Source organism: Salvia miltiorrhiza, chromosome 2 (genome assembly GCF_028751815.1).
Source record: "Salvia miltiorrhiza cultivar Shanhuang (shh) chromosome 2, IMPLAD_Smil_shh, whole genome shotgun sequence".
Taxonomy (NCBI): domain Eukaryota; kingdom Viridiplantae; phylum Streptophyta; class Magnoliopsida; order Lamiales; family Lamiaceae; genus Salvia; species Salvia miltiorrhiza.
Window position 1 is genome coordinate 73694256 of NC_080388.1, and position 10919 is coordinate 73705174.

The 10919-nt window shown below is 32.4% G+C and overlaps 1 protein-coding gene across 1 annotated transcript; it reads right to left on the minus strand.

The window, feature by feature from the left end:
• Positions 1 to 3994: 3994 nt before the first annotated feature.
• On the minus strand, positions 3995 to 5508 carry LOC131009294 (transcription factor bHLH162-like). Its single transcript, XM_057936590.1, has 3 exons — positions 5255 to 5508; positions 4436 to 4798; positions 3995 to 4280 (listed from the first exon to the last, which is right to left on the minus strand). The coding sequence occupies exons 1-3, from the start codon at positions 5393 to 5395 to the stop codon at positions 4044 to 4046; spliced, it is 741 nt and encodes a 246-aa protein (XP_057792573.1). The 5' UTR covers positions 5396 to 5508; the 3' UTR covers positions 3995 to 4043.
• Positions 5509 to 10919: the final 5411 nt, after the last annotated feature.

Consider the following 10919-nt stretch of genomic DNA (forward strand, 5'->3'; position numbering starts at 1 on the left):
CACAAAAACATGAACATTTGCAAATGATACAAGTTTTAAGAACAGTTAGATAAAAATATATTGTGAGTGAAAAATGAGTCCCACTTTATAAAAGTAGATATGAAAAGTAAAGGGTTCTGGTATGATAGTGTACAAAAATAGAAATATTTATGTTTTTGTGAGACACCCCAAAACGGCAAAATATTCATATTTATGTGAGACGGATGGAGTATTATATATGGATCAAGTATGATTTATGTATAGAAGAAAGGCATAAAGTTGGTACATTACAAGAGAATATTTGCGAATGTTTTTAAGATAATAATATGTGGATTCATTTTTATTGAATTGATTAATTATTTGTTCAAATTAATAAATACTAAAATAATTATAAGTTAATAAGTAAAAAAATTACGAGCAATTAAATAAAAAGTACTACTAAAATATGAATGAGTAACAAAAATGGTTAGAATAATATCATACATCATTTACATTCTCTGATTATTTCATAAAAGTACAAGTTAATGAAAAAATCATAACAAATTAGTCAAATTAAAATAAAAAATTTAAAATATAAATGAATGACTGTAATTGTGAGAATAATGTTATACGTTGAGCACATCGATCAATAACTCAATAAAAATATACTATATGGTAATATATCAAAATAAAACCAAACATAAAAGAAATTAAATTACTTTAGTAGTGAAAATAATGTCATACACTGACACATTGGTTGATTACTAACTGAAATTATACTATCAGACATTACATTATAATAAATTAGTGAACTTGAAATAAAAATAAAAAATAAAAGGGATTGCTAAAATTGTTTGAAAAGTACTTTATTTGATTATAAATTATAAAAGTATAAATTATAAATTATAAAAGTATAGATTAATAAATAAATCAATATTTACTCAATAAATTATATTGTAATAAACTTAATGAACTCAAAATTAAATATATAAAATAGAAAATAATTACTATAATTGTGAAAATAAATTAATAAAAATATTTAAATACAAAAAACAAAAAACATGGAAAGGAAAAACATAACAAAAATGAAAACGAAAATGGAAATGAAAATATTTGTACTTTACATAAAAAAATAAAAAAAAAATCGTTTTATATCAATTTGTAAAATAAAGTGATCATATATAAGTAGATAGGATCTTGATTAGTGGCCATATCAATATTTTGTTTCCAAATTTGTTGCAGTAATAAAAGGAAAAGAATCTTTAGAAATTTTCCAATTTTAATTGAGGGTAATTTAGTTATTATAATAATTCAAATTAGGTAATAAATTTTTAAGGGCATTATGTGTGCACATATTATGTGCATTTAGCAGTACTCTTCTAGTTATTGGTAATATGCATTGATTACGTATATGGCAAACAACTCTATTTTAATTGTATTTTTATAAATTGGTGTTTGATTAAGGATAAGAAAATACAGGAAGAAAAAAAAAAACGCACTATATAAGAAGGGGAGGTCGTGGTCGTAGAGTAGTTGTTTGAAACCCTAGACCACATCTTCAAATTTGGATCGAAGTGAAGCCATGGAGAAGAAGAAGAAGCATCCCAAAACAATTGAATTTGAATTTCCTCAAGAAATTATTCACCAAATTCAATCTTCTATGGATGAAAGGGAAGCTGCTCGAACGACTCTCGTCTCCAAGTCCTGGTACGGCGCGTGGTCCACGCGCCCCAACCTCAGCTTCGATCAACGCAAGTTGCGGAGAATTAGGTTTCCGCGATACGCGAGGAAGACGTTGCAGAGGTACGAGGATCTCAACCTAAACATCCAAACTTTCCATCTAATATGGATGCACGAAGTCGATCCTGCTCTAGCTAGAGAATTGATTTTGAAAGCGATCAAATTGGGAGCTATTGATCTCACCATTGACATCAACTCTTTCGAGGGTTTTGTTCTACCCGATGAGGTGCTTGAATCCCAAACCCTAGCTAGGTTATCTGTTGATGGCGACGGCGTCGCCGTCGTTGATCTGCGGAAAAAACCGCTAACCTCTTCCAACCTTAAATCACTCACTCTATACGGAACTGAAACTAAGGGTGATTTTAGTTACTTATGTCGGAGATTTCCATTGCTTGAGGAATTAACAATGGAAGGCTTATTCAATCCCTGCCCCTTTTATAGTTGTACCACCAAACTGCATGAGCTCAAGTTTTTGGAATTAGTGGGTTTACTTATCAATGACAACTTCTCCAAATCTGAGTTGTGGCTTCAATTTCCTTGCCTCAAGACATTGGTGATTTGGAATTGCCACTTTAGGTTGAAGGCTGAAGGGAATGAGGATGTGATTAGAATTCGTAGCCCATCACTTGAGCGCCTCACCATTAAATTTAGGGGTCGGTTTGCAAAAGCTAAATTGGAGTTTGATGTTCCAAATATTCGGAGGTTCGAGCTCAAGGGTTACGATGATGTGCCGCGCCTTGCGTCGTTGAAGGCAAGCAGTAGGGTATGGGAGTCGGATATACGCATAACTTGCACGTCTTGCATAGGTGTGCCGTGGCTGCGTTCGTTGAAGCACTTTGTGAAACTGTTGAGCCCATCCCGAGTTTCTCTGGTTCTTAAAAGGGCCAACGCGGTAGGCGTGGGAGTTGGATTGTTTAGCTATACCTGCAGTGGAGAATTTGACGATGAGCGGTTTTCAAGTGCTATCGCCGGCATTCCTAAATGCTTTATTTTGAAGAATGTGGAACAGTTTCAACACTTGAGCTCTCTACCATGAAACACATTGTTAGATGAGAATTCGTTTGATTCCAACTCAAATACTGACCCAAATCGTTTCCTAGTGATCAAGATTTTTCTCTTCTTTTTTTTTTTAGGATGAGTGGTTATCTAGTTATTGGTAATATGCATTGATTACTATAGATATAGACAATAAATTTAATAGCCTTTGCAATTTCGCCCAAATCGAATTTTCGAGATGTTATGTCAATTTCAATTGGAAACCGTCGTCACTCCCATAGTCGCATTCCATTTCATGTGGTTAATGATCTTAAGGGTAATTTCTAAGGAAAACGGCAGCATGGTTTGTGTTCTTATGTTTTAAAGATTTTCCTTTTAATTTTCCATATTATCTTTTTCCATATTATCTCCAAGGCCGGTTCTGATAAAAATGAGGTTCTGAGCGAAATTATAAAGGTGGGCCCCTAATATATTATCGTAGGCAGTCTATTGAAAAAGAAAAAATTATCCATTACTTCTAAAAAAAATGACTTCGTCTAGCATTTTTATTTCTTGCAAAATCATCTACAACATTATTCAAATCTATGTTATTTAGAATTTATTTTTAAATCTATGTTATCTAGAATTTATTTTTAAACAAGGCATGAGGTCCTGGGTTCCGAGGAAAAAAAATTCGATACATAGTCAAAATAGTATCCACGTGTGTTACGAGAGTAGCAAGAAACATGAGCATGCTAGATGGTTCTCGACGTAAAAATGTTTTCATTTGATTATATATTAGATATCTCTTGTAATAATAATTAAAAAAAAAAGTGTGTGTTGATATGGAATGCTAATTTCTTGTAACATTATCAACTCCATATATCAATGTAAAATATCATCAGCGCCAAAAATGCTTAATTGAATCAAAATTTGCACAAGTTATCATCAGTTGAAAGAAGATCATACACATTACAGTTGCATGCACATTCATTCTTAATTAATTAATGCACAAAATTTCTCAAAGCACCCAAGATCATGATACTAGCTAGATATATATTATTGAACTCTGCAAAATTGCTTGAAGAATTTCTTATTAATGTTCCATTTCTTGTTATTATAGTTAGTTAATTACTATACATAATATATGGGCTTCAACTATTTAATTATTAAGTAGTTGTTAATTATCCATTGCACAAATTATCATCTTCAACACACCAATTATTAGTACAAAATTTGATACCAAATAGTATAAATAAACAACTGATTAAATGGTATTTGCAAATTAATATTGAATAAAACAATCTTCATACAAAGCACATCAAAACACAAAAACTGCATTTATTCCACTCTCCACACATACTATATAGTTACACAGAAATTTGATTGTCACATTTAAATTTCTCCATTGTGACCATAAATTCCTGCAAGCCAGGTAACAAAACCTCAGGAATTTCAAATCCCCAATTAGAATCAATTCCATAATCCCACAAATTCATTTCTGATTCAACTACTTCACTGCTTGATGGATTCATCCCTTTGCATACCAACTCCTTCATCTTTCTCGCGATCGTCGCCCCATCAAACCCCGGTTTCGGATGCCCGACCTATAATAGTGAAACACGAAATATAACACGATACGAGACACCCGACTAAAAAAATAAAATTAAATTAAAACACACAACTTATACACTAATTAATAGAACAAAATACTTCAATTGCAATTCGCAAGGTTAATTAATCAATTAATTAATTAAATTACCTTATCGTGGAGAACTTGGATAGATGAGTTGCCATCTCTAGAAAAGCTTGCACTTGCAATCTCAACTCCATGTTGATGAACCAAGCTTATGATATCGCGAAAACTCGAGAAGTTTTGAAGGTTTTTTGCTAAGACGACATCAAGATTTGGCCCCATATCTTGAACTTCAACAAGAGGTGATGATATCAAATTTTTGCCCTCATTTTGTGTATTTGTAATGCATGAGTTATTATTAATTGGCTGCTTATTTCTCTGCAATAAAAAATCCTTTTTTTGCCTCAACTTCTCCAGCTTCGTCTTCATGTTTTTTATATGCTCCACAACTTGGTCTATTTGATCCGGCAATGGCGCCCCTTCCACTAGCTACATCAATTTATCACATATATATTGTTATTAATTTCATTTTCTATTGTCGAATTCTATTTAAAAAAAAAACTGATTAATTCGGTGTAAATCCATAAACTATTAGTTACGTCAAGATTTTTAAACGTGGGACTAATTTTTTTGAAAGATTTGGATTAGGGTTTGTAAGAATGTCGATCCCACATCAATTTTGATTTGGGCAGAACCATAATTCGGGGGAAATTATAAATAAATGAAAATTCATGAATTTATTCAACAACTTACAGAATATGATAAAAATTAGAATTCACTTATATATAGTCTATGAATTTAGAGTGATCAATTAATTAACCCCTAAAAGTCCCTCAAAATAAAAGAAATTAACCCCTAAAAGAATTGGACATTTTCTTATGAGTCACACTTTCTCTAACCCTAATCAAATTAGTAAATAAACTAAGAGAGAGAGAGAGAGAGTACCGAGGAGGGCTGAGGTGGAAGGTGAGAAACGAGCTGGGAATAGAGATTCTTCATTTTATTTCTTCTATTTTTCTCAATGATTTTCCTCTCAATTCTTGGATTTTTGCTTGCATTTGATGGAATTCGACAAGGCTTCCCCATTTTTTTGCTTATTTTTAGTGAGGGTTTTTTCTAAATAATTTGTATATTGGGAAAAAAAATTCTGGTTCAGTTAACTTATGCAGTAGAGGGAGAGAGAGAGAGGAGGTTTTGGTGAAGACAATGATGTCAGTTTGGAGGGATATAAATAAATAATTTGATGGGATTTAACTTTTTTTTTTAAAGGAATTTGATGGGATATAATGAAAGCTTTAAAAGTCAAAAGGTAAGTCGTCACATTCACACGTCATCGGCTGACGATTGTTAATTTATTTATTGCTAATATAATTATTACGATCGTTCAATTTTTTGGAATCAATCCCAAATTCCCAATTTCAATATTTTCAATGTCATATCACTTTTTTACAGCACAGGAATTTGTTTGACTTAATGTAACGCACGTTTCTTTATATCTCAAATTCTGAAGCTGCTGCGATCGTAGGTTGATGTTATAACGAAGCCCCCTCGTTTCGATTGTGATTTACTGAATTTTAATTTTTTTTTCTATTTTTTTGGTATCTTACATATGTGTATGAAATAAACGAATTAATATTTGTTTTAGATGGGAAACTGGCGACTTTTACTAAGATTAATGTTTTGTTTGAAGTTGGGTTGATATGATCATTAATTAGGATACTAATATTTTAGTTTCAACTAATTAAACTGAAGTTTGTATAGATAATGGGCCATTGAAAATAGGGCTTATCCACAATTTGTTAATGGGGTGAATTAAAAAATAAAACATTTTGTCACATGATGTATTCACATAAGTTGTGCCGCGAGACTTCAATACATAAAAATTATCAATAATTGAATTTATATCTATCTTTGTAAAATACTCCCTTCGTTTTGTTTAATAATGACTCATTAAGAAGAAAAATAATTAAAAGATAAATATGATAAAAAGTGGCTGAGCCCATTACATTTTACTATAAGAGCAGGTGGTTTTCTTTTCTGGAGCATGTCATTATCAATGGAACAAACGAAAAAGGAAAATGAATCATTATCAATTGAAGGGAAGAAGTATCTTTTCATATAGGTATAGACTTAGGTTGAGTTAATTTTGAATAAGACTTAATAGTATAACACATAAGTATAAGAAAAAAAAATTGGACTTAATTGCACTAGGCTGGAGCTTAATACTAAGTAATACATAAGTATAAGAAAAAAATTTGGATTTACACTAGACTGGAGCTCAATACAGCCACTGAATATATCCGCGGTTGAATTTGAGAATAATTAACAAACAAATAGACACATCAAATTAACATATTAAAGGGAAATAAGATGAAATAATCTACAATGGTGTGCTCATAATTGAGAAACTTATAAACTGGAAGAGGAATTCTAGAAGACTTATATAATATTATACTATAAATGTTTTCTAAGGCCTATAGCAATTTATTTGTTATAGTATAAATTATTAAATTCACTTAAAAGGTTAGAATGTGACTGTGTTTTTTCCTTTTTGTGAATAATAATATATATATTTTTTAGTATAGATTATTAAATAAATTCAAGGACAAGGAAAGTCACAAAGTTAGTAGGAAAGTTAAAAGAGGAATACAAGAAAAATAGATTACTTAATTGAGTCCTTATCTTTCCTTTTCCATGTCCTGTGTTATTCTTGTAGAATTTCTTCTTCTTTTTACTTTAGATTTAAATAATAGTATTTTTTTTCTTTTTTTGAATAATATATATATATATATATATATATATAGGGAGAGGTTCAAGAAAGAACCATAAATAAAAGAAGACCGGAGAACCATTTTCAGCCATTCGATCATCAAGATCTACGGTGGATGCATCATCTTGTTGGATGAATGCAGATCCTGGGTTCGAATCCTGAAGGCAGCATTTTTTTTAAATTTTTTTAGTGCATTAATTTTAACAGCGAATGCATTAATTTTTACAGTGGATGCATTAGATTTGATGGTTCTCCCGTTCTCACAAATAATGTAGTTCTCTCTAGAACCACACCCTATATATATATATATATATATATATATATATATATATATATATATATATGGGGGTGGGCTAGGATGAAAACACTCTTAAGTGTATAAAATATAAACGTTTCTTAATGTACGAATTTTATGTAGAACACGTATGAATTTATCCAACAGAGTTACGAATTGCGAAAAATAAATTTTTGTTATCTTTGGGATTCGAACTCTGGACCACGAATTCATCCAACAGGGTTACGAATCAACCGTAGATCTTGATGATCTAAGGGCGGAAAATCATTTATATTTTATACACTTAAGAGTGTTTTTATTCTAGCCCTCCCCTATATATATATATATATATATATATATATATATATTTAGTATAGATTATTAAATAAATTCAAGGACAAGGAAGGTCACAAAGTTAGTAGGAAAGTTAAAAGAGGAATACAAGAAAAATAGAATACTTAATTGAGTCCTTATCTTTCCTTTTCCAGTCCTTCTGTCTTATTCTTGTAGGATTTCTTCTTCTTTTTACTTTAGATTTAAATAATACTCCCTCCGTCTCATTATTCATGACCTGTTTTCCTTTTTGGGCTGTCCCATTATTCATGGCCTGTTTCCTTCTCTATACAAAATTAGGGCTCATTAACTACAACTAATAAACTTAATTTAAGGACAATTAAAACTTTAGCTCTCTCTCTCTCTATCGTATCGTCCCTCTCTCTTCTCCCCCAAAATTTCTCATTTGGTCACACCTCTCCACTGCGCCACCTTCTCCACCTCCTCCGGATCTGCGCCGCCGCCTCCACCTCCGCTGGATCTGCGCCGCCTCCATCGCACCGCCTCTGGATCTGCGCCCGCCTCCTCCACCTCCGCCTCATCCAGATCTACGCCCGCCTCCTCCACCTCCACCTCCACCTCCGCCTCCTCCAGATCTGCGTCGCCTCTGCATCTGCACCACCTCCGTCGCACCGTTGCAGTGGCGCAACAACCTCCTCATCTCTAATCCACTTCCTTCTCGCCGACCTCCCTCTTGAACAACAAGTACGGGATGTGGGGGCTAGGGTTTACAGAGGGTGGAGCGGCCACCACCAACCTGTTGGTCGCCGGAGTTCTGTAAACGGGAGGGAGGGAGAGGTCCGGACGGAAAGGGGAAAATGATGGAGTACTATAATTTCTTAAATTTCTTTAAGCACTTCTTGAATTTGGGGGAAATGATGTAGTGAATTTCTTTAATTTCTTTGTTAGTTGTTTGAATTTCTTTGTTGGTTGTTTGAATTTCTTTGGTGGAAGCCGGTGGCGGCAGCGGCAGCAACAGATTTTTGGAGTAACAAAGCCTCCTTTATTAACCATATTTAACATTCACTAATAATAATATTAAACATGTGGGCCATACAATATTTATCCTAATATTACTCTCCTTAATACCCGTGCCGAAAAGAAACGGGCCATGAATAGCGGGACGGAGGGAGTAGTAGTGTCTTCTTAGTAAGTTTTAAATATTTTTAGTTCTAGCTCCCTCAAAAAAAAAAAAAAGTTATAGCAAAAAGGATAATTAATCAGGCTTGGCTCGGGGTTTTACTGTTCTTTTTTAATTTTTTCACAAGAGGTATATATCTATTATAATAAGTCACCTCGCACACAGGTGGGACCTCTACACCACATAAAGGTAAAAAAAATAACCGTACGTAGGCGGGATCACTATCCACACTCGGGGTTTTTATTATTATTTTATTTCTTTATGAATTCAAGCTTTTTTGCATAGTTATGATTATAATTATTTTACTATATATTATTTGTTTTTTGATGATTATGTAATCTAATTTACTAATCCCTGCATGTATAAATTATAATACAACCATAATTATGTGCTACTATAAGCTAATTCTTTAACGAATAGTATATTCATTTCAGTTCATTAAGCGTTAATTTCCTACTACTTTTTGGATAAGCTAGTTGAACTACTTTATGATAAATATAATTTTTTTCTTTTTTGAGAACCAACCAAACACTTATATTAAATCACGATGAACAATATCCGTTAGCCAACGCGGGAAACCTTGCTTCAAGATCATTACACCATCAGACCAAACATCTAAATTAGCTAAACAATGCGTAGCCCTATTCGCCTCACAGCGAACATGCCGGAACTCAACAACAATATTACGATCCTTAGCAAGCACGAAAGCCTCAAACAAATCGTCACCGAGAGAATCCATACCTTTATAAAAAAAATATTAAGCATGTATATAAAAGCTATATGAACTATTGTTCTCATGGATTCACGTTCTAATAAATTAATTAGTAAAAGTTCCTTTTAATTCCTTGACGACTTGACTTAGGATTTCGTTATCAGATACATTTCTTTACCTACTTTAAAGTGCGTAAAATTACAATTAATTAATTTTTTTCTTTAATTAAAATTACAATTACAATTTTTTTTTTTTGAAGAATACAATTTAAATCTTAACCACTGATCTTTTGTTGGAAATGTTTTGAACTATACATAATTACAATCGATATCCAATCACTGGTCTATTAACAAAAATATATCGAATTATACATAATTATTACAACTAGATTATGTATAACACAAATCAATTTACAGTCACAAGAAGATTAATTACATTGCTTATCAAAGAGTTCGAGGGTTTTCTAGGACACTAACTTAGGTTGATTTGAAAATTAGGACAAAAACTTTTGGACTTGTAAAAATAGGATACTAATTTTTTTTAAGTAAAATAAGACACTAATTAATAAGTGTTGCACCCGCAAGACATTTCTCAGCCAATTATCAGCCGAGAAATGTCCTATTTTTACTACGCTTATTAATTAGTGTCCTATTTTACTCTAAAAAAAAATTAGTATCCTATTTTTACAAATTCAAAAATTTTTGTCCTAATTTTCAAATCAACTTAAGTTACTATCCTAAAAAGCCATCTGACTCTTATTACGATTCTCACGTTAAATCGGCAGAATCTATTCCCTCAATTTTTAGGGCATGTTTAGCCGTTTAGGCTCACAACCCTACTGTTCCAATTTCGGTTGATGGAGATTAGACACCCCACCCCACCCCACCCCCACCCCCACCCCCACCCCCACCCCACGAAGTGAAGAGGGCCCTAAGTGCCAATAAAAGCACTAACAAAAAAGTATTAGTGGGGATTTTTTTTGGAGAAACAACAAATTAACGTACAGGAGCATAGCATTGATCATCATTTTCATGGAAGGAGTCATGAAAAATACAAAAAACAGGAAAAAAATAAAATAAAATAAATAAATAAATAAAAAGGAACCTTGTAAAAAACAAGCAAAATAGACTTAATTTGGAGTGGTGTGAAGGACTTTTTGGCAGCTAAATAAATGGAAAAAATGCAGCGTTACGTTGTCGTTTAATGTTGGGATATGATGATGATTGGATGCTTGTTCTCTTTCTTGGAATCTGATTCGGAAAATTAATTAACATGTTCAACCTCAAATGAGAAACCATTGACTTCATTTATTCATCATATACTTTCCTTTTTTGTTTTTTCTTCTTTTGTGAGACTTGCAAGTTGCAATATTCCGATAGG